Genomic DNA, 24,696 nt, shown 5'->3' on the forward strand with positions numbered 1-24,696 from the left:
GGGAAGGTATATGTAGGTAATACAGACCTGCCTTTTCTTGTAGTGCGGCAGTAAACTTTCAAATTCTCATAAGCTGGAGCATCAAAAGTAGGATAGCAGCGTTGGTTCCAGCAGCTGTTAAATATTTTTCTCTACTTAATGAAAGACTGCTACACCACTGAAGGAGAAATGAAACTGATACCACATGGTTAAGCAGAAATGAAAACAATGCAGAAACACTTGTTTTAGAAGCTTGTGAAAGCTTCTGAGTTAAATAGGTTAAAGGTACCAAATCACTTTGCTCTATAGTTCAGAAAAATGTTATTTACATATTTTTAAACAGTTGCACAAAATCATCCAAGGAATTCAACTCTGTAACAGGGATTGAGGTGACTAAGTAGCACACAGCTTACTGTTGCTCACAGTTCCCAGTCTGGAAAAAGACTTACATAGGATTTTATTCTTCCTTTTTTGCAGCAGCAGAACATACTGTTTTTAATTACAAACAACAGTTTCTCCATTGTCTTTTTTGTTAAAAGTTTTCCTTCTATTCACTTACATCAGTTTCCAAGGAAATATGAGCAAGTACAGCTTATATTTAAATTTGTTCTGTCACCTCAGTGTTTCTTTCTGGTGCAAAATAGTCACATGTATATGGTCACAGGGAACCTGCCCAAACAAGAAGTTCACTAGTAGCCATTGTTAAGTAGTAGCAGGGAAGTAGCAGAGAACAGGCTTAGAAATTAGGAATTCAGTCTTTGGAAGTGTGACACAGCTTGAACCTTTGGAAAAGCTTAACTGAAATTCAGGAACAAAGACAGCAAGTTTGATAGGCAGTTTATTTTTTTCTTTCCCCAAAAGTGCAGCAGTGAACAGGGTCCTCTGGAAGGGCACTTTCTAAACAAATGTTTAAAACAGCAGAAGTATCCTCACAACATGCTACAGCAAAGTATGCTCACATACAGAGAGTAATACAAATAAAATTCATTTAATTGAATCACAATAAAAGACAACTGTTCCATTATGATGAAGTATTGTATTGTAGAATCAGTCTTATATTTAACTTGATTGAAAAAGAATTATACCTGCTTTGGCTGTGTATTTGTATGGGTATGTATGTCCCTGCTTTAGTCTGTAGAATGAAGAAGCCCAATTTTTACCGGGCCTATGCTGGGTGAGCATGTACCAAGCTGTATTCACTTACACTGAAGTTATGATAGTGAATGTTTTTTGGTTTAAGATAATGTCAAAGTTATTAACTGTATTTCTCCCTGTGTAGTACCTACTTTACCAGATAATGAAAATTCACAGCTCTGCTTTTGATAATAATGATTTAAAAAACAAAACAAAACAAAACACAACACATTTTCCCTAAACCCAACTCTGTACCTTCAAGGCCTTTTCATTTAACACAAATGCCATCAGTAACAAGGTACAGATACAGCCATGGTCAAATAGCAGTATGAAATGGAATATCCAGGAAGACCATTTAGTTTTGAAATCACTTAGTTGGGAACTAGATCTGGGTAAAAGGCAAAGTTCCTTCATAGTATTTTTTTTAATCATCAAGGATAAGAACTAACACTGTTCATTCAAGGCTGTAAAAACACCCAGAATTAACTGCTTCATGGAAACAGGCACCAGACAAGTGACAAACCCCTCTAACAGCAATGGAAGGCAGACAGCTGCTGGTTCCTATTCTTCCTTCAACCACTTGCTTTTGCTGAACAGTTCTAAATCTTTATCAAAAGAGGGAGTGAAGCAGATACTTTCCTGAACCCTATGTTCTCTTTTTGGTTAAGGACTAATTTCATTCTGAATTTCAATTTGATACATTTACTACCTATGACAGCTTTCAGGTATAATGTGGTTCTCTGACAGTGAGTGTGTTAAGTCATTGAGCCTAGTTACAGACAAAATGCTTTACAGGTGTGCACAGACAGCAAGAGTGTTAATTTGGGTAAAACATCAGGTCACACATACTGAATAATCTATATCAGTTCTGTCAACTTTCATGTTAGGTATTAGGCAAACAGTAAATCATTCAAAAGAAAGTTTCTTTTTTATGGCTTAAGATCACTTCAAGAAACATATTAGAGTTACACACCTGTACCCATAATAAAGGTATTTTTTTCTCTTAAGAAGCAACATAATGCACATTACTTGCACCGAAACATAAGTAGGAACTTGACATATGCCCTAGATTTGACAGAACTGTTGAGGGTTTAATGTGCAGCAATCACTGTATTCCACTCTAGCCTCCACACAGCTACTAAAATAAAGTTTAAACAAAGAATAAGTCTAAGTTGCTAGAATTATCTGAGCAAAATACTACATAAATTAACTACAGGTTTACCTTGGTGTGCAAGAAAATGCTTGAGAATATGAAAACAACTTTGGTTTTGTTTTTGAAGACAAAACAGAGTCTGAAGGATATTGATGGGTGATACTAAGGCTTGAGAAACAAAGAACAAGATAAAGCTACAGTTGTAGTGGAGGAAAAAGAGTCCTGAGTATTTGAAAGCATATAAAGAGTGAGTATCCAAAAGCCTCTGCATTTATACAGATGCTCTAGCTGAAAAGTTACCTTTCAAGCAATTTTTTTTGTCTCCAAATATTTGGTCACTCTGGAGATTTAAAACAATGAGTTAGACACAACAGCTGTGTAAAGTCTAACCTGTAGACCACCACAGAAATTTGCAACTGTGAGCTACATGAAGGACAACTTCTGTGCTTCAGAATTAAAAGCCAAGAAAGTTGAACTTATCTTATTGTAGCATTGCTTGTATTCAGTTTGAGGCTCTGTGCACCAGGGTATGCAACTTCACAGTTTTGGAAGAGTTACACTTTGTTGCCTACTTAATGATTACTTAGTAGTAGGTTTTGTGTGACAGAAGTTGAGATCGTCAGGCTCTGTATTTAGATAAAAGATCTGAAATAACTAAAAACTAAGCAGCTGTGCCACAATTTCTTTGCCAATGGAAAGATTATCTTGCCTGATAACACAGTTGATTTGCCCACAAGCAACATGAACTTGTCTTGCAAAAGACAGACAATTCAGGGTTTCTGGAAGGTGTTTTGCCAATGAATCTATACAGAAGTTATTTGCCAATACAAGTTTAGGTGGTTTTCAAAATTTAGAAAAGATACTCAAGATGCAAGCGCTGGCTGCATGTCAGATAAGCCTAATCAGAAGGTTGAAAAGACATCACCACCCTTCCAAAGGGAAACCAAAATAAGGTACTGCAGTCAGACATCTGACGTCAGTCCTTTGGTGTGAAGGCCACTTACTGCAGGCTCTGAGTAGTTGTGTCTCAACCAAAAAACAACACTATGAAGCACTCAAACTGCCTAAAATAGCCCTCTCAGCCTAACTTCTAATGAGCGATAATTTCTTTCTTTTTAGCTAGTTTTCTCTCAAAATAGTTTACCTTCAAGAATATAATCAACAAAATATGTTAGGCAATCGAAGACATTTAGAGATTAGAGACAGATCAACTCTGTGGTGCTCTGGGTGGGTTTTTTGTGGATTTTTTTTTTTTTTAATATTACTTCTGTTCATGTGTTAAAACAGACTTAAGAGTTAGCTCAAAACACAGGCACACGTATTTGAATACTTGTTAGTCTCAACACTCTTGTTTAACTCACTAGGAAGCCTACATTAAACCCTAAGAGGTTTTTTTCAGTAGTACATAGTAACCTGTTCCAGCATCTCAGACTAGAAAGAGGTTGAAATTACATTCTTGTCTGCAAACTACCAAAGCTGACCTACAAAATTCATTGGTCTCATTTGAAGTGGTCTCACTGAAAAAGAAAATTTAGCTCATGGATTTTAATTCTGCACAAGACACTTGCTAGTCAGATGCTACAGTTTTGACTAATGCCTTCCTACACTATTTTGGGCTAGTTCACTATTGTCATTAACAGCTCTGAGCTTGATACAGGAAACCTATAATTAAACATAGCTTTTAACAAAGTATGACACTGAATATGGGTGAGCATTACTGTGCAATAGCACCTGCCTACCTAACCCAACTCAAATATGCATTTATTGATTTTTAGAACAAAATAAACTGTTCAGATTCATAGGCATAGGTTGACCTCTGTGTCAGTGATATGAAAAGGTACTTGAAAGACAAAGGTGGTAATCAACTATCTGAGCAAGACAGATTAGCTGTGTCTAATGATTCAGAATTAAGTTACAGTTCAGCTGTAAAATATACATATTGCACAAGGCAACCAGCTAAAGACAAGGGGTCTTCTTCCACACAGGGTTTGAATAGCCCAGTCTTCCAGCTGCAATCAACGAGTTACAGAGACAGACCTGCTGCAGTCACTGGAGAAACTGGTCAGTGAGAGCTGATTCCAAGAGGCTTTAAATGCCTCACAAGGGCTGTGCAGAAAACCTCCGAGCCCGAACACCATGATTGCTGAACATGAGGCGTGGGTCAAACCTGTACCTGTAGAAAGGAACAGTCTGCATGAGCTACAGGTGACCAACACTCCTAGAAACAGCTTATTTCTGGAATAGCTCTGGTACAGAACTACATAAATAGTTGCTTTCTTAACAGTGTGCAGTAGGGATGATCTTTATAATTCATGTGCTGCAATATGGAGAAAGACATGGAACTAAGCAGCTGATAGTCTCCAAAAAAATAAATATTAGCTACAACATACCAACAGCATTTTGGCATGTAATAGCATTAAGCATTCCAGAGATGCATTCTAACAGAAAGCTTTGCTGCCTCAAATGACAAACTTACATAGCAAAAGTGTAAGGATATTTTAAATAGTGCTTAAAAGACACTTTGGTCCAAATGACTACTGAATTTTGAGGTAAGAAGTGCTATTTACTTATAACAGCTGACTAATACGTACAGCTTAGGTCCTGCAGGAAACATTCTTTGCTTAAAGGAAGCATATGGGAAATTCCTTCCTGCAGAGCTTTTCCTTTTTGTTTGTACCCAAACTTGAGGTCACTTGTCTCTGACTACCGAACGTAGCTGTAAGCTTCAGCTGCTCTAAGTCAACAATGGCTGACAAGATTAAAGTAGCAGTATTAACTCCATCAAGTTGCATTTGGTAGGTTAAATTTAAATAGAGATTAAACATTAAAAAATAGAAGCATCAAGAAAGCATCTGTGTTATACAACAGTATGTATGTCAGCATTATTATATTATTAAATACCCTCTCTAAAAGCTTAGATTTAAAAATACATAGTTATATTGTAAAGTATTACAATAATTAATTGAATCAGTGTTTACCCGGGATCGAAGACACCTGGTGTACGGCAAGTTGCTCCTGAACAGGACTGCAGCATCATTAATCGATAGTTCATCTTTTCTAGAATTTCTTGATCAATTGTTTTGGCAATGTTATTGATCTGGTGTGGATCTGCAGTCAAGTTATACACTTCCACAAACACCTGCAGAAGAAAGTTCCTGCACTGTATTAAATCCTTAATGCTAATTAACATTTAATCATATTATCTGGGAAAAACACTTTATGGCAGCACATAGTCTCAAATGTTATTTAACTACACTGCAGTATCCCCACACATAAGCCATATATAGCCATGTGGCTCAGTGGTCAAAGACAGGACAGTGTGTAACACTAAAGTTTTGTGACAGTACAGTACTGAAACATTTTCACTTCCACCTGAAGTACTTATCTGCTACACCACAGGTTTTTAACACATAAAAGGAACCCATCTTAGGACCGTAAGACCACAGCAAGAGGCCATGGCTAAGCTGTCTTTTCATTAATGTATCTAAAAAATACACATATTCATAACCATCACATCACCATTATGTGCTCATCAGTTACTTCTAGCTGTCAAGCTCACACAGGTGTTTTGACCACATGTGCATAATGCTTAATACAAGTATGCTATAACCTTACTAAAAGAAAGCTTTGTGTGTGCATGCTTTGAGAAGGTTTCTCATGTGCTTTGAGAAGGTTTGCCCACAGGATTTTAGGGCAGAGTTGTTTTTTGGTACATTAAATCTCTAAACTATCCTGCGGGACAAATACTAGTCAAACATATCTCAAGTATTCAGCTGAGGTTTTGTCTCCGCTAGAGTAGGAGGAGTGACTGCAGATAGTGATTCCACTGGTGGGGCTGTGTCTAACTTAGATAACAATACATTCAGACAGACTTCATTTGCAAGGTTCACTGCAAGGTTTTAAAAGCCACATTGCTGCATCTTCCCAGTACTGTTAGTCTTAAATTAGCTGACCTAGGTAAGCTGAGTGACCCAGAAATGCCACAGCCATACCTTCTTACTGGAGAGAGAGAAAAAAAAAGTGACATAAAGTGTATTATCAGATCAACTTCGGAGTCCATGTTTAAAGAAAAAGCTGCAACACTCATTTAACTATATCATAAGTTGTCAGAAAGTGCAAAAATGAAGGGCAGGGTCTGCTGATCAGCATCTTGGTCTCCTATACACTCTTTATTGCTATCTTATTGCAAAAAATATCTTGTGGGATTTACTCCCCTGCTTTAACTTGCTCACTGTAGATACTAGAAAACATTTTGTGTGGTGGCATGATGCCTGGGGATACCCTTGTTTATGCATTTATTGTACATCTCCTGACAATGTTGTTTATCAGATTTGTGAGCAGGTTGTTCAAACCCAACATGCTCTCTGGAGCAACTGTGTGCAAACAGGCATAAATAAAAGATTCTGCTCCATAACACACCAAGTGTTGTACTTACAGCAGGTGGTCCCCCAGTGACATATGAAGAGTTTCTAAAGGGGGGACATTATGTCCCAGATACCCAAACAACTTAAGATAAGGTTAGAGACCTTTCTCAGTTGTAACTTAAAATACTTGTTTTGCCAGGCAAACAAGTGAGCAATAAAAATTATCAGCCTGGGAAAAGAGTTGCAGCTGAACTTTACTCTTAACAGCAGAGGTAGAGTGTAACAGAAAGTACTTGTCTTAGAGAAGACTCTGCTGCATGGAGTTAGAGTAGGATAGAGACACTGTGCCCTGGCATAACCCTGTGAGGCTGTCAGGTGATGCCAGAAGGTGATAATCATAGTTTAGGTTATTGTCCCTTCCTTACTCTCCTCCTCCCTTGTTTGTTTTTTTTTTTTTTCTTCTTCCCAGAACCCCAGAGTTTTGGTCAAACATTCTCACCAGCAGATAAATACTTCACTGTTTATCCTGCAAGCCTTACTAATCTGCTTTTCAGAGTACTTTATGGAAGCCATGAGAGCAGATAAGAGTGCAGACAGTCGCTGGCACAGCTGTGAGCAGTTCACACCTGCTAGGTAGACAGAGACTCACCTCCCGGTCATCAAATTCACAGTACTGCAGGTCCCAGGTAGTTGACAGGGTCCTCACACAAGCATATGTGTTGTTATAGGAATCTTCACAGACACAGTCTGGGAAGCAGTGCTGTGAAGTGAGCAGTGAACAAAAACTTCAGAGCAGGAAAACAAAACAATGAACCAGCAATACTTTTCCTGGAGTCTATATCAGCTGAAGCCAACTGCAGTTAACTGATGAACACCAGGATCTTAGTCTGCAAGACATGCGAGTCCCCGCTGGGGATTTTTAGCAAAAACTCAGCTCTTCTAGATCTGGCAAAGTGTCCTTATGAAACTCACCATGATTCAGTGAATTTTGTCTGGGAAGCTAATGTACATCGACTGGAGACAACAGCACAGCACACTCTACTAAAGAGAACACCAGTGGGAAGCTTTACATAAAGCAAGCTGCCTTTTATTCAGGAAGTAGCCAGGGACTTTAATAATTGCAGATAAGAACTGTGTGACAAGGTTACTGGAAGTTTAGAAGGAACATGATGTCACTGCAGCCCACTTTGCTGAGCCCACACCTTCCTGCATGATAGCCCAGCCCTGCCGCCCTGTAGGTTCCCACTGAAAGGGTGACTGTGTTGTGTATGGCCATATGGACACAACAGTTCTGCACAGCTGGATGTCTCCCCCCAATTCTTAAATGGTGCACAGGACCTATGGAGCTAACACCTACTTACCAAGACACTGTGAGCTTACTTACAGAACCAGGTTGGCCCACACAGCAAAGAGGTTTAACTCAGCAGCTATTTTCTAACATTAACAGATCTTATCTTGCTTACTGTGACTCCAGGTCCTAGGCCAGGACAGGTAGGATCACTGCCGTTGTATCCTTCTCCTTGGTACTCCACCAAGAAGTCTGATCTCCAGGTCACATTTTTGTCTCCTTTCTAGGACAAGAGATTAACATAAAACAGAAGAAATTCTCCATGCCTGGTGTAATACCAATACCAATACTGCCCACTGCTTACAAGGCAGTTTCAGTTGTGATCTCTAGCTTGAGTCAGTCTTAAAATAGGATTTAGCCTTAGGTTAGAATGTCTTGTGTAACTAAAAGACAAGGATCCAACTCCAAAAGTATTACTCCACCTTCTCATGAAGGTTTAAAGTACAATCTTCAATTTATAAAGAATCATGCAGTAATACCAAATAGAAGCCACGTGGCCAGATATTACTGTATTACAGACAAGATCCCTGTAACATGGCTGTTTCTCTTGGGTTTATATCATTCTATTGCAATAGATCGAAGAGAAATACCTATACCCTTGGCATAAGAAAAGATAAACAGCTTTAAGAAGCAACTAAGTTTAAAGCTGCTCTATTTGTAGCTGCATCTTAAAAGACAAAGGGAGTGGGAAGCTTACTTAATATACAGCACCATCACAGGCATATACAGCAAAACAATGAGTTTCACGGTTTTGATTCCATCAGAGTTTAAACTAGATGCCTTTTACCTGCTTCTGTCTAAAGAAGAGCTTAAGGTTTGGATACAAGGTCTTAAAAGCAAAGCACTGTTTTAAATCTGGATGATCTCCTACGTTTCCAAGTAAGCTGCCTTCAATTTATAGACTAAATTTAATTAAAACTAAAAGGATCAACTGCAAGCAGCTTTATTTAAATAGGCTTCTGCTTGCTTATTGGAAAGGTCAGGTTTACTTTATAGAACCACATGCATTTTCCCAGAGTTCAGGAAACACCAGTTCTACTGAAAATTGAGGCAAACCAAAGATGTAAGAAAGAACAGTCTGCTTTTCTCCTATGTCTATGCTGAGAAATTCTAAGGAAAAGGGGAGGGAGGATGCAAGGTGGAAACACACAGCCTTTGAAACAGGAATTCTTATGAATGGCAGGATTAGCCAAAGAATGACACAACTCTCTATTACAAAATAACCACAAAGTTGTAGGGCTTATGAAAATATAACTGCATTTAAACAAGATGCCTATGTTTTTCACTAAGGTATGAAGATCCCATATGAAAATGACATCAGGGGAAGAAATTGGGTTATGAGCCTACCTAGTCTATCAAAGGAAATAGTATTCACTTTGAAGAATAACCCCTGCAAGAACTGCCAGTTACTATCCCTGTCTGTATACTTACCAACAGTGGCAATAGTGACATCCCATCCATCTGGGTCTTATTCAAGTCATACCCTGCGATATCCAGAATAGTGGGACCCAAATCAATATTTGCAACAAGCATCTGCAAGGGGAGAAAAACTGACTTCAGAAGACCAGAACCTAATAGATGTAATAATGAGACTTCTGTATTTTAAGTACTTGTAATTTTAGGTACATCTAAATGCTACTTAATTTCATTCTTATAGGCCAATGGACCCTGTAACATTCAAAAGCAACAGTAGGGTCTTTGGAAAGTGAACTTCATGCTTCATTTACTTTTGTAGCCTGCAATTACTTAAATTTACTAATTCAAGCAAGAGCACACAGCTTTTTAAAAGGAGGTCTTTGCACTTTCTACCACTCCCTATATTTCATTTAATTGATACATATATATGCAGGAGGATAAATTATTACCTAAAGTCGATAACTGTGAAACAACACTGAAAGTCAATCTTTACTCAGATTTCCCTTCTTTCTTACCTTGTTTGTCTGATTTGGTTTTATCCCCGGTCCTCGAACTAGCAATGGAACTTTGATGTCAAACTCATACAGCTGCCGTTTGTCTATGGGTAAAGAAAATTGGCCTATACAACAGAAAACAGGAAAAGTCAAATGGCTGCTTGTTTTATGGTTTTAGAGCTTTGTGTTACATGGTTTCCAGCAGACAATTTAAGTCAGAAGGGGTTCTTGACCTGAACTACGTTGAGGAATGGAACAGCAAGTTGGAAGTATAAGCTGTGTCTCACAAAATGTAACAGCTTAGATACTGCACTTTGGGTTGTACAATATGATACAAGACACAGAAGTTTTTACTGGTTAACTCCTTCGTGGTAACTCTTCCTACAGAACACAGAGACTCCTCCTCCATTTCTGTCCTGATTTTAGATATACCAGGATACAGTGGTAGAGGTAAATCCTAAAAACTGCAACCAAGCAAAAAACAACCAAATGATAAAATTCCTAAACATCCCACACTGCAATTCCAGATCGTTTTGCAACTCAAGTCAGTACTTCTTATGTATACAGTTTTCAACAGCTGCTGTTCCCATTTTCTGGAGTGGTCATGAGCGTGAAACGTTATGCAATTCTTGGACCTTCTACAAAGGTGCAGTAAGCAGCGAAAACTTTACCAGTGTGGAAGCCATTGTCTGATGTGTAAAAGATATACGTGTTGTCTAACTCTCCATTTAGTTCCAGCTTCTTCACTAGTTTCTCTACCAGGTCATCTACTGACAGCAGAGTTTGCCACCTATACGGAAACAAAGTAATTAATATTAAAGTATGAAAAATGTATAATTCTTACTGCAGGTAGAGCATTTTTATTCTGCTTCAAGTCAGTGTATGTGCTGTAAATGGATTACTTCACTTCCAAATTGCGAAAACAAACTTTGTAGATTCCTACACCATAGTTTTTGAGGCTGCAATTTAAGATAAAAATGGACTGTTTGTCTTCAGTTCTTGTTGGTTTTATTCTGTAGTGTCTGAGAAAGACGTCAAAATGCTGATTACTTCTTATCTGGAGACAGTCAAGACCAACTTTGAAGCAACACAGTCACAAAGGGTCAGAGTTATCTCCTGCAAGGTCACTTGTTGTTAGTTCTTTATATGTAGTTCTTAATATTAAAATACAAGACTTCCATGAATTTAATTGCCTATATGGGACCCTTTCTGCTTGAAAACTACATCAGCTATTTTGTATTATTCATGTAACGTCAAGGACTATTATTGCAGTGTATCTAAAGCCTTGAACAAGTTCTTCTTTGTCATGGGGCTTGCTGGGGAGACAAGTCACTGCTTCTGATAAGTCAATAACAAGCCTCCATGGATTCGTATTACTCTCAACTAACTAGAGTAATTAAATACCTGCATCCTATTCTCTCCAGGTTTAATTTAAGATTTTGTTCCATAATTTTACCTTTATGTTTTATAAAGCAAGAGCCTGAAAAAAATTTGTTTTTCTGTCTCTAAAATGACACACTAATGCCCGATAACTGCTCAAAATGGAGTTTAATACTTGAAGTTAAGCTAATGTTTGTTTCAGACCTTTTAAAGAAAATACACCTACAATGTAAACAAATACCCTTCCCATTAAAAAGAAGGAACAAGCTGTATCTGTACATTACTCCCCACGTCTCTTTTTATAAAAACGAATCAAGAACCCACACCTTGGCCAGTCAGGTCTTCCCATGTAAAAAGACCACAGACAGAGCCAAGGTTAATAAATCAGAATTAGCTGGCAGATAAATCAATCACATTTAATGTATATCATCTAAGAGTCTGGAACTCAAGTGAAGCAGAAGGCAAGGTGATTTTTTTAATTAAAACCTGTTGTGCCTTGGAAGAGAAGCAGCACAGACACTAAGTGTGATTGGTCTTTTTACGATAAATGACGGCAGCATTTGGGAGCAAAATATTTCTGAAGTCAATGACAAGTTTCTTTGCAAAAAGTTAACAGATAGTCAGGTCTCCTGAGACAGATGCCAGAGAACTATTACAGGTAATTTGACATCTATTGCCAGACTTATTACAATCTTTTTTAAAAAAATACCTTTAAAAAAAAAGTTCTGAGTAGAAATCTTAAGCAACAAAACAATTCTTACCGCTTTCTATAAGCATCATCAAGAAACTGTATTGAAGAGTTAGTCATTGGAGTTTTTGCTTGTCGAATTAACCAGTGCTTGTTCTAAAGAAAAAAACGCAAAACAATTAGTGTAGAAGAGAAGTACCAGCTTTTAAACCTTTCCTAGACCAATCATCACAAAAAATGTTGCAAAATCCATGTGATAGCCAGGCAATGTCATCAAACTGACCTGACTCCAATTTTCACCCTTGTTTCATGTAAAAATTCAAGTTGCAAGCATAGAACATATTGCAGCTCCATTATGCTCAGCCCTTGCTGAGAAGAAAACAGCTGTTCAGGGAAGGAACTTGTGAAAGTAGCTAAGGGAAGGCTCTCCCAGAGATACAAGTCCAGAGCTTGAGACAGATCTGATAAAAATAAAAACACCCCAAAGGCTTGAGCAGCATTGTAAGATTGGACTTGGCTGCCAAAGTGAGGTTCTTTTGGTGAGCATCCTAACAAAGGTGGAGAGGTGGGGAGAAACTCCTGCATCAAAAGCAATTAGAACAACCTAATTTACGGATGGGTGAGGACAAAGATATGTAATGGTGCCACCATGAGATTCTTGGTAGCCTGTGAAATCAGGGCTGGAGACTACTGAGGGAAGCAGAAATACTACCATTATATTTGGATTTTTTGACTCCAAAACAAGAGTGTTTATGTAGTTGAAGTGTTATTGATTCTTGTAGCTGCATCCCCAACTTTCAGAAACAGCCTCTCCCTTTCTCCTCTCCTACCCATAACCCTCAAGTAACAGAGATGATCAAGCTCATAGGAAAAGTGATGCTCCCATATCCTGAAGCACCAGTCTGAACTGGGTCAGCTGCTGTACAAATACGTGGGAAGGTCTGTTGTGAACAACCTGAAGGTTAGTGATTAGTGGGGAGCAGAATAAAGGAGAAAGTCATGTCAATGCAGCTTGACACTTTTATGTAGTAGGTCAGAGATGACCTACTCATCACCCTCAGCTTGAGCCTGTATTTACTTGGTCACTCCTCTCTGTAGAGCCTCCCATTGCACAATTTCCCTCCTGTCACAAGCGAGTGACTCTGAACAGGCTCAGGCTTTAGGAACTCACGATGATGTGACTCAGATCTCCTGCCAATTATTCAGTTCCCTGTTCTCTGCTCTTGCCAACTGAAGGAAAGATTTTCGGCATGGAGACTTAATACCACATCCAGTTTACTTTAATTCAGTTGTATTCAGATCTCTCTTTTATAGTAGTTGTAAAATGATTCCATGGAGAGGCGCTAAGTCCATCTCAGCAAGAAAACACAGCATAATTAAGACCAACATCTAGGATTTGTGAGTTGGTTGAGAGAGGAAAAAGTAAGGAAAGACATCACAAACCCCACCCCCAGCACAGCAGTTCTTCAGAGAACAAAGGAGCTGATAATGCCCCCTTTGTACCAGCCGCCTCACAAGGGGAAGGCACAGGACAGGCCCTCCATAAAGCACAACTGTGCTGGGTAACTCAGGTGGATAAGTCACCTAGTGTAGTAGAATCTTCCACTTTTCTGGGGTATGTTGTTCTTCCTACCTTTCTATGAAGTTTCAAAAATCTCACACAGCAGCTAAACACCTTTGTGGATTCCAATAAACTTCACACTAACTCAGAGTCCTCAAATTTCATTCCCTATTAGTCCCTGCCAAATCTCTTCCACCAGTTACAAACAAAGCTGTCCATCAACCCTGTAGCCTCCCTGTGTCCCATCCTCCAAGAAAATTTAGGAGACCTTGAGCCAGCACACCATATCTTGCCAGCAGAATCTGAACACAGTCCTGCTTCAATTTTGCAGGAAAAACAATGTATGCAAGAGAAATACCCAATAGTTATGGTAATCAGCTTCTCTCTCAGAACAGCTTACATCAGGGGCATCAAACTCATTTTCACCGGGGGCCACATCAGCCTCACAGTTGCCTTCAAAGGGTCAAATGTAACTTTAGGACTGTATGAATGTAGAAGTAATTACATTTACACAGTCCTAAAACTACATTGGGCCTTTTGAAGGCAACCACAAGGCTGATGTGACCCCTGGTGAAAATGAACTTGACACTCCTGGCTTAAGCAAACCACTTGTCTGGGCTATCAGCAGTCCTGCTTGGGAAACCAGGCAGGCACCCATTGCTTCATGCATTTCATTGCTGAAGATCCTAAGGAAAAGTTAAAGTGCAGAATCTGACAGCAGCTTAACTCCTATTTTTCATGCAGAGATTCTGCTTAGATGGCTCCTTTTAGTATCCCTTGTCCACATATTGTCTAAGGAAGCCAGGCAACATCAATTTAGAAATCAAGACTATACAATGCAAGACACTCTAGCAAACATTACAACATCAATGACCTGAGGGTCTGAGCCTACGTACATGTGTATTGCTATTGCAGGAACTGTGCTTGCCCTAGAAAACACTGAAGCTCAAAGACGACTTAGGCTTCAAGACCACAACACTGCTAATTACAGAAATGTGCACTGTTAATGGTCACAGCTGTTGTGTCTAGGAAGAAGGGTAAGGCTGGTCTGTTCCTATTGTGAAATGTAGTAAAAACTGCTGTATCCACAGACAACTAACAAATATTAAGTAAGTCTGTTATTTTTCTTTGTATTATATAGGCATATGCAGAGCTTTTGCTCCACAGAAGGGAACTCCCACACTCTATGCTTTGGCTAGCTGCTGACTTTGCCCATCAAGTTGTTTCTGGCTCACTATTTTGAAAATGTTCAGTTATTACAGCAATGGAGTCTGAGACAAAGTCAGGGATCCTTTTATGGAAAGAAAGAAATAGTCTCATTCCCGCTCCCTAGTTCAAAACTTCACAGGTTGGGCTACTGTATTCATTACTGCTTTCAACCCTTTTCTCCCCTTTCATTCATGTTTTTATGTCATGCTGATAAGCACATGGTCATTTTACAAGCTACAATCCTCAGCTAAAAACCAAGTTTCACTGTGTACAACATGGGTCACAGTGACCTTAAAACAGGTATCACTGGGCTCCAGACAGACATTTAGGCAATAGTATCACTTAAGATTAGGTGCAAGTTTTGAAGTGCATTAGTTGAATGCTGAACAGTAGCAAGTTTTATATTTTAAACTAATTGATTCAAACCCACAAAACCTCCTTAAGTTAAAATATCTCACCAGATTAACTGTGACTTTCACTTATTGGCAGAGCAAGTAGCAGCAGATTAGCCTGAGCTGGACCATATCTGGCCAAGTTTACTGGCAGTGGAATGTACTGCCCTCTCACAAGGATGTCTGTGAACTTGTAACATTAGGCTCAGCAACTCTGGTTACAGCTTATTTCAACAAATGAAAGGCAAGTCCTCAAAGTTCTTAGTGGCCCTGGGCCCTGTGGTTCATGATTTCACAAAGTCCTCTGGTTAGCCTGACATACTTGTCAACTAGGGGCAGCTTTGCCATAAGCTCAAGCCACAGACCACCCACCCAGACAAGCAGATGTGCACAGAAAGAGAAAGTTCTCATCATTCTTCACCTGAGCCTTTGTGCAGCCACTACCTGTGTGTTCTCCTGAACATACTGAGAGCGATGAAAGAACATTTTAAGGACTTCAGAACAGTCTGGAAATTGGACAAAGAATTAACTTGTTCCCATTTATCAATCATAATTCCATTGTACTGCTTCATCATTTTTGCCACTATTGTTTTGTTTTTTTTTTTATTTACAAGATATTGGTATGCAAAAATTCAAGGTCCCAATAAACACATCTTACTGTGGAAGGCTGATTAACACAACCAAATAACCAGTAGTCATGGTATTAGCCTATTCTTCTCACTGTTTAAACTTCATATGCAAGTCAGGATCATTGCTTACAGCTCTCATAAACTAGTAGAATATCTAAGCAGACTCTTGATATTTAGCTTACCTTTCCATGAATATTAAAATTGCTGTTTCTTGGTGCACTGACATTCTGAAAGCTCTTTGTATACTGTGGAGCAGCTGTCCAAGGAGAGTGTGGTGCTGGGGTGGAGATCATCATAAAGAAAGGCTCAAAATTAGATTTATACTCCAAGAAGTCCAATGACATGTTAGCCTGTGAACAGTTTTGTTGGAAAAGAAAAGTCATACCTCCAAAGGAAAACAGCAAGTATTTGAAATATCCAAACTAGACATTCATAACTTATTTAGAGCTCAGTAGTACTGGGAACATTTAAACTATTTCAGCAACTTATTGCTTGCTCGTCTACGAGTCTCCAGAAGAGCACCTTGTGATAAAATGAATCCAGTGTGTTCATGTTAAGTGAATAATTTGTCCCACATTTCTGAACAGTTTTCTACTTCACATCTTTGCATTATTTAGACCTGGAGAGCTCAAAAGTTTGTGCTTATTCCAAGTATCAACAAAATCCACCTAAACTCTGCTTTCATCAAGTAAAATTGGAGCTTTCTTTAACACAGTCTAAGCCTTTCTGAGGCTCTCAAAAGCCATCTCCTGCCTGATAGATCTCAGTTTAGTGGTTTCAGTTGTCTTCAGAAACAGCAATAGTTCTGAAAAAGTTTCTCAGCCCCTCTGTTTATATTGTAGGATCATTCTGTAGCAAACACTTAGTTTCTAAGGGGTATCACATTTCTGCTGGTGAAGCTGGAAGCTCTAACATAGGAGAGTGCCAAACTATTCACTCACGCCACTTCACTGCACTTTCATTTTCATTTCTGCCTATACACAATTTCAAGTAGCAAGTTAGAAGAGACTGCGAGTTTCCTGTTGGCCTTCCCTTGGTCAGCCTTTGAAATTAAAGCTTCAAAGGTATTACTCACTGTTGAGTTCTTCACTATTCAAATTTTGCAACATTTTCCTTTCCTGTCTGATTAGTATACCCCATTTTGGATACCCTTTTCTTTCTCTAGAAGAAACAATACACTAGGAATTCCCTCCTCTTCCTACCTTCAACATGTAAGCAAGTGGGGCTGGATTTCAGTTACATGACAACAGAGTTATGAAAGGATAAGAACTGTGTGAAGTTTGAAAACCTGATTCAGAAATCAGTATGATGCAGGTAAACTCCCAGAGGTAGCCAACTTAGGTTTTGCTGGGAGTTTAAACTTCAATGTCAGAACTGCAGTAGACAGATCTGAGTGTTCAGATTCTTAATACCAGACGTCCTTAGTCAGGACAAGGAAGCTTGTGCATTACATCAAGCAACACAGGAACTTTGCATAAGCATTTTACTCCTGTGTACTGCCCATCAAGTGAATTAAACTCAACCACTAGCTCTGAAATGCTGAATACATATTTGGTAACTATGGACAGAAGGTAGAATGCACCACACTGAAAATCATAATACACTGCTGTATCAATAGGTAACGCACCACAAGTAAGAGGTTTATGCGGCAATGACCTGTTGGTCAAAATGCTTACGAGTGCTGAAGGATCAAAAAAAGGCCAGTACAATGCCAGTAATAGGATAGTCTCACTTCTGGCTTATCAATTCCAATCTAGCTTTAGACAGTGTAAATCTAAATTTAATCAGACAGCTGTTCAGTACCCTGAAAAACATCAATCAGTTCTGTTCCTAGCAAGCAGCTGTGTTCAAGAACCCACTGGAATTAAACTCATTTGGGTGTCAGTGGAAGACTACAAATCAACTGCATGAGAAGACGCCTCAGTGAAGAATTTTCCTGAATGCTGCATGCGAGCTCCCAGTACTACCAACTCATACACCGAAATAGTGTGCCAAATTAAGACTTCAGCTTGGCGGGCAGGGGGAACACTCCTTCCCCCATACCCCAAACCTCTGAGCTAATATTACTTGCTAAACAGGGCCTCAAGAGAACTAAAGTAACTCTTCCAACTTTCCTTTAAGTATATTATCTTTTTTACTTCTCTTTACCTTAAGAGGATAAAGGGGTTAAAGACTCCCCTGGTCAGCTACGCATTTTGGCACAGTCCATACATTGCCCTCACACACTATGAAGCACTGATGAGCCTTTGATATTTCCAAGTTATCAGCTTGACTAGTTACAGATTCCAAGATACCAACACATTGTAATACCTAACAAACACAACACGGTGTAAAGTTATTTTAACATGCATAACTTCCCACTGAAATCTTGGCCCAATTAATCTGTTAGAGAAGCTGTGTATTGCGATGAAATACATCCTTCTATGAAGTAATTTAAGACACTGCCTACATGCATCACGTTCCTCACACACCGTAGCAGTCAGCATTAACCTCTCAGCGAAGCTACTGGCCAGCAAATGGACAGTTGGAATCCCTTTTCTCTCCACAGCTTGTACCCACAAACTTGTCATTTCTAAATATACACAGAATCCTGTTCTGCTGATTAATGCCCACCCACTGTCATAACAGCACAATCATGTATCTATGAACTAATGCAGCCCAACAAATTGTCATCCTCACCCTTCCCCAAGCCCCCAGCACGAGGCATTATCTGGTCATAAGCAGCTTCTGTAACACAGGTTACAAAATTTCTTACCAGTACATCTGTCAGATAATCTACGCTGTAGTTCTCACCATGCCTTCGTGCTTTGCCATTTACCGAAAGAGTGTAGTTGTAGTACTTTGAATTCTTCTCCTGCAAAAAAGAGAAGACGTGCATATTTGTACAAAGTAGTATGTACACTGATTACTCGAAATAATCACAATGAACTGCCAACAAGAAGTTGTCAAATAGGTTATAAGCATTTGTCATACGGACACTGCAAGAATTCTCAGAACAGGTTTCCAACAAGAAAACTTGTTTTATTATTATCCCACATTGCTTTGGCTTTACAAGTTGGGGTTTTTCCCCAGGCATCTTAGTAGAAGTAGCCTTTGTGAAAGCCAAGTATCTGATACGCAAATGAGGAAAAAAGGAAGAAAATGTGCATTAAGTTGTTAGATGCTCTTTGCCTGCTGCTTCATGATCAAAGTTCAAACATGAGTTGGATTACAAAGCAACCAAATTTAAGTATTTTAAAGAAAGAATGGTCACATACCAAAGCATACCAAAAACTCCATCCCGGAGGGACATGACCTACTCCCCCTGCATCCTCTGCTCCGTACTGAAAAAAAGACAAGACCATGACTCACAGTTTCAATTATGATGAATAAAAGCTAGAAATTATGTTTCACATTTATGTGCTTTGTTCAACACTAGCCAGAAACTGCATTAAGCCAAATTCAATTTCGGAATGGAAAAAACCCAACTATATGGGCATATAAAAACACACGTATAGCCTGTTAAAGAGACCAGGGTTAAATAACTGGAAAGACAGTAACTGAAAGCTTGCCATTCACCAATAAAATTTAAATTTTTTACCCTTTTCTACTCCACACATGTAAATATGCAGAGATCCTGGAAAACACATATCATCAGGTAATGAGGGGCGATTAAAAAAAACCACACATACCACAAGACACTCTTAGACTTTGTGAATAACAATTCGTAAGATACTACAGAAAATTTTGCACAGACCAACAAGTTCCTTTATCATTCACCAAAAGGGGGTGCAAACTTTAAGCAATACTCTTGTCACTTTGGTGCCAAATAATTCACAACAACTAGCCTTTAAGCCAGCAAAAAAGAAAGTTGCTGCTGAATCAGTGCCAAGCTCAAAACAGAGGGTGCCTCAGAGCAACACAAGGGGTTTTCTCAGGGCTGCCCTCTCCCATCTACACAGCTCGACCAACTGCAGGGACAAGAGACTGTGCTGAGTCAAGGGATGCTCAGAGGAAACCAGATAAGTTTCCCTTCCCCTAACTGCCTCAGTAACATCAACAGAAACAGAATCTGTGCCTGGTTATGAAAATTCATGTTCCATTATTCCATCATACCACTGATGGTTTTCCACCAAGAGATGCAAGGAAAATAATGCTGTTAAGAACCCTGTAGCTCATCTTGCTCCAAATACAATTTCATCACACAAAAGGAATACCTGATCTTTCAGTGTTGAATTTTACAGCTTACTGTATACTTTGACAAACCACAGCTTAGTTAAAAACAGAAATAAAAAGCATACACATGTAAGTGATTCAATAATACAGTGTTGGTTAGTCTCTGCAAAGAGCTCAATAATATCTGTTCTCCCAATGGGATCCCCAGCCCCAGTGGACATTTTGTATTAAAAAGTTATACTAACTTCTAAAAATAAAACAATCCTCTGATTCGAGGGCATACATTAGTCAGGAATACTGAGAGAAAAATTTCTGCTTTAATGTTATTGTAACATTGTGCTCAGTCTCACACCATCTTGATGGTGTTCTTCAATACCACATGCCAATCTGTTTCTCCCAGTCATTAAAATAATAATTTCTAAAAATTACCACACTCGAACATACTAAAAAAGCCTTCAGATTCCATCATCCTTTCAAAAAATTTTTTTTTTAAATGTTTAGGCACCTACAGAACCTGATTTTAACCAAGTGAAGTTAAAGATTAGAACTTTGCATTGTATTTATTCCATCTCAGCAAACAGAATTGGAAAACATTTTGGGGACCCACCATTAGCTACAAATATAAAAATCACTGAGTGATTTTAGAAAGGCAGACAAATGCAAACGAATTGCGTAACAGTAAGAAAATAAGCACAAAATACCTCATTCAAGTACTTTCCAGCAAAGAATGTTTGATAACCACACATAGTTTTGAGCAGCGCTGGGAAGGTATAAGGTTCTTGAATCTTCTGCCATAACTTGCTGCTACAGTTTCCTTCCAGAGTGTTATTGACAACATGATGATTGTGTGGATATTTTCCTGTTAAAATGCTAGCTCGACTGGGACAGCAAAGTGCACTGGGAACGTACTGGAAAAACAGGATGAAGAGATAAACATGACTGACTTTGTAAAACAATTTTTCCTCAAAACTTATAGTTTTGAAATATCAGCTGGTAGGTTAACAAATTCACCAACATTAAAGCATTCTTCTTTCTGGACACACAGAATACATCCCAAGTATTTTCACTAGTGAAAAGCTGCACATGGAACTGGTTAAAGGTTTCTGCAACATATGCCTTTCAACCCCTGCCCCCTGATTAGATGTGGTTCTTACACAGCAGCAAGTAACCATTAAAATACTGCTGGAAAGTTGATTCACTCCGTTATTTCAGCCACGGCAATAGAATATGAAAAGAGTGAAGTGAGTTTTCAGCATGCAGGAAGCAGAATGTTTTAAGCAGCTTCCTCTAATACTTCTCAGTTTATAGTAAAAACATTAAAATTATACAGTTTTACTTTACTGCTTAAGGAAGTCAGCACAAGTGCTTTTAGGAAGCGAAACTTTGCCTCTCGGATTCTAAACAAGACCTTGAAGTATATTCATTTTGAGACCTAAAAGTAGTTAAGAGACTGAATTAAAAAAACCCACACACATATGTACAGACTTCATAAAACTATGACCAGCTTTGAGATTTTAGATTACCTAAAGCACAAACCGCACAAAGGCACGCACCTCAGAAGTTCTACGAGTTCACATTAACACTTACTGCATTTAGGAAGGTTATTCCCATCTGCGCAATAAGAGCATTGGTCTTCTTTAGGGGGGTCTGGAAAAAGAGTACCAAAATGAAATCAGCTAAAAATGTAAGGATGCAAGGCAAAGCATGGGAGGTGAAGAAGCCATACGAAGGCCTACCAGTACCACAGCTTTTAGACATATCCCAGGCAAGCCACTTCAGCTGCCTTTTCACTCGGGCCCCGCAGGACCGTGGTTACGCAAGTCAGCCCCGAGAGCAGAAGCATGGGGAGTTTCCAGGAACCACCTGCAGCTGCAGGGGCTGCACTGGAAAAGCCCCAGCCCAAACCCACCCAAGCCTCGGTGGCTTCCCGGAGCCACTTCGCTCGCCTGAGGAAGCCCCACCGCGACACTCCCCGCAGCGGCCCCGCGGGGACCGCGGTGCGACTCGGGCTGAGGCCGCAGAGGGACAACCTGTCCCCGGCTCCGGGCTGAGCCCGGGCTTCCCGCTTCTCACCCCAGGCCCAGGCCGCCGCTACTCAGGGCCAGAGCGACCCTCACCTCAGGCCGGGCCCTCTCCCGGCTGCCCCCAGCCCGCACCGGGCTGTGCAAGCTCGGCGGGCGGGCGAGGCTCGGCGAGGCCCCTCGCAACGCTCCCACCGGCCCCACGCACGACACCGCCCCTCCCGCTCCCCTCGCGGACGGGCCCACGGGAGGCCACGGGCCGAGGAGCCACGGGGTTACCATGCCGCCCAGGCAGACGTCCTGGTCGTCGGTGAGGATGAGCACCACGTTGGGCCTCCGCGCCTGCCGGGCTGCCCCCCGCGGGGCTCAGCACCAGCAGCGCGGCCAGCGCCAGCCCCCGGGCTACCATGGCGGGGGACATGGCGCAGTGGAGAGGACGGGCGAGCCGCCGGGCGGAGGGACGGAGGCAGCCGGTACCGCTCGACCCCGCGACGAGACGAGAGCCGGTGGGGCCACCGGCCGAGCCCTGAGGAGCAGCGCGCGGGCCCGCCCCGCCCCCGGCATATGACCCGGGAGAGCGGCGGGGGGGGCATGGGGCGGTGTCACGTGGCCCAGCGCGGAGACGTCCCGCCTACGCCCCGCCTGCTCCCCGCCCTCCCCCGTGCCGCCGGTTGGCCCCGCCCCCTGTGGCGTGTCCCCGCCCACTTCCCGCGCCCTGGGGAAGCCGTTGCTTGGCGGTGGGGGGCGGGAGCGGGGGCGGTTCCCCGAGCGCGAGTCTGGCCCGCGCCGCCGCTGTCCCTCAGCGTTTCTTCTGAGAGGGAGGTGTTTAGTTGTTAAATACCGCGTTTTGTTACCAAATTCCGGTGGTTAGTCAGGCGAGGCTGCCGCGCTGACCCCGTCGGTCCGGGGAAACACGTCTGGCCCGCCCGCAGTGCCATCGCCTTCGTTTGTCCCGGCCAATTAATCGTCAAATTGAAGGAAAATGCGTTATCGATATTGAGGAAAACAGACAAGGAGAACAGTGGGGGCACGGGGAGCGCTGGGCACTTCAGACACCCGCGACAGCGGCAGCCCGGGAGCTGCGGCGGGCTCTGTCCGCGGCGCAGGCGGGCGGTGCGCTGGGGCAGCTCCGGGGTGAGGCTGCAGCCGCGGCGGCGTTACCCAGCGCAGCGCTCGGGCTGCGGGCACCGCACCGTGCGGCAGCGGCACCGCTCCCTCAGCCAGACCTGGGCTGCACCCAGCTCCGGTGGCCATACGAACCCTGTCATCAACTCTGTGTTACACGTTGTTTTACAGTGATTTACAGCAGCGTAATTACAGTCTCACGGTTACATCACTGAAGTTATGCCCTACATTTCTCATAGCTTCGTCTCGGCCTTCCTCTGAGGAGGCACAGTGTGTAAAATCATAGAATCATTTTGGTCGGAAGAGACCCTCAACATCATGGAGTCCAACTATAACCTAACTCTAGCGCTAAACCATGTCCCTAAGAGCTTCGTTTATGTGTCTTTTAAACACCTCCAGGGATGGTGACTCCACCACTTCCCTGGGCAGCCTGTTCCAGTGCTTCACAACCCTTTCCGTGAATAAATGTTTCCTGATATCCAATCTAAACCTCCCCTGGCACAATTTGGGGCCATTTCCTCTCGTCCTATCACTCACTACTTGGGAGAAGAGAGCAACGCCCTCCATGCTACAATCTCATTTCAGGAAGTTGTAAAGACCCTCCAGACCCCTCAGCAGCCTCCTCGCCGTCCTCTGAACTCGCTCCAGCGCCACAATGTCTTCCGTGTAGTGAGAGGCCTAAAACTGAACACAGGATTCGAGCGCCGAGTACAGTGGGATGATCATTTCCCTAGCCCTGCTGGCCACACTATTTTTGATACAAGCCAGGATGCTGTTGGCATTTTTGGCCACCTGGACACACTGCTGGCTCATGTTTAGCCGGCGCGAACAGAACCAGACCGGGGAGGAAGCAGGACCGTGGCAAACGTCGGGACGGGGATCACCCCAGTGCAGCCGCACGTCGGACCAGCCTCGGGGTCGCCGCCGTGAGCCGAGGCGGGGCCAGCCCGCCCTCCCCGCCCCTCGGCAGGTGCAACGCCCCCCCCCCGCCCGCCGCCCGCCACTACCACGCAGCTCTCGCGCCTCCTTTCCCTGCGTGCTCTCCCCCCGCGTCTCGCTGTGGAACGGGCCGAGCCCGGAACTCGGCGCTGCCGGCGGCTGCGGAACATGGAGGTGGGGGAGCCCGGGCTGGGCGGCAGGGCGGGCAGCAGCGCCGACAGCCTGGCCGAGGAGGACGAGGATGAGGAGGGTCCGGGCAGCGGCCGGTCCAGCCGCACCTCGTCGCTGGTGAGCGGGCTGCTCACCGAGCTCTACAGAGCTGCCGAGGCGGCCGCCCCCGCGGGCAGCGCCCGCTCCCGTGTCCTCCAGGATCTGCAGCAGCGGCCGAGCCAGGTCAAGTACCTGCGACTGAAAGGTACAGCCCACCCTGCCTGCCTTGCCCTGCCCGCTGCCCTGGGCTCTGCCTGGGCTGGGAGGTGCCCCCGTCGCCTCTTTCCTCCTCTCTGCCTGCAAGGGAGTCCTGCTGAGAAGTTACAGTGCCCTCTCTGCTGCTTCTGTGCCTACATTTGTCCCTCGCCGTTTGTTCTCGCAGCCTTTACTTGTGGCCGTCTCTCCCAGAAGCTCCTGCACACTTAGCTGGGGTCTCTGCCAAACCCGGATCTCTGTGCTGCTCCCTCCTCCTTCGGTCTGGGTGCCATGGCAGCAAAAA

The 24,696-nt window shown here is 42.2% G+C and overlaps 2 protein-coding genes across 2 annotated transcripts in view; one reads left to right on the top strand and one right to left on the bottom strand.

The window, feature by feature from the left end:
• Nucleotides 1-617: 617 nt before the first annotated feature.
• Nucleotides 618-22,560, bottom strand: GNS (glucosamine (N-acetyl)-6-sulfatase). The gene is given in 15 exon segments (XM_080345872.1): nt 618-4,439; nt 5,245-5,405; nt 7,280-7,390; nt 8,094-8,201; nt 9,410-9,511; nt 9,910-10,013; nt 10,560-10,678; nt 12,030-12,112; nt 15,930-16,097; nt 18,503-18,601; nt 19,005-19,070; nt 20,604-20,810; nt 21,490-21,549; nt 22,203-22,280; nt 22,282-22,560. Coding segments are annotated over 15 exon segments (1,605 nt in total). The 5' UTR covers nt 22,345-22,560; the 3' UTR covers nt 618-4,363.
• Nucleotides 22,561-24,155: 1,595 nt separating this feature from the next.
• TBC1D30 (TBC1 domain family member 30) overlaps nt 24,156-24,696 on the top strand; it is a gene marked incomplete at its 5' end in the record, with an annotated part of 55,104 nt that continues 54,563 nt past the window's right edge. The window contains one exon of the mRNA XM_080363208.1: nt 24,156-24,402. Within this exon, the coding sequence (XP_080219334.1) occupies nt 24,156-24,402 (247 nt within the window). The remainder of the gene's footprint in view (nt 24,403-24,696) is intronic.

Source organism: Nesoenas mayeri (assembly GCF_963082525.1).
Source record: "Nesoenas mayeri genome assembly, chromosome: 1".
NCBI lineage: Eukaryota > Metazoa > Chordata > Aves > Columbiformes > Columbidae > Nesoenas > Nesoenas mayeri.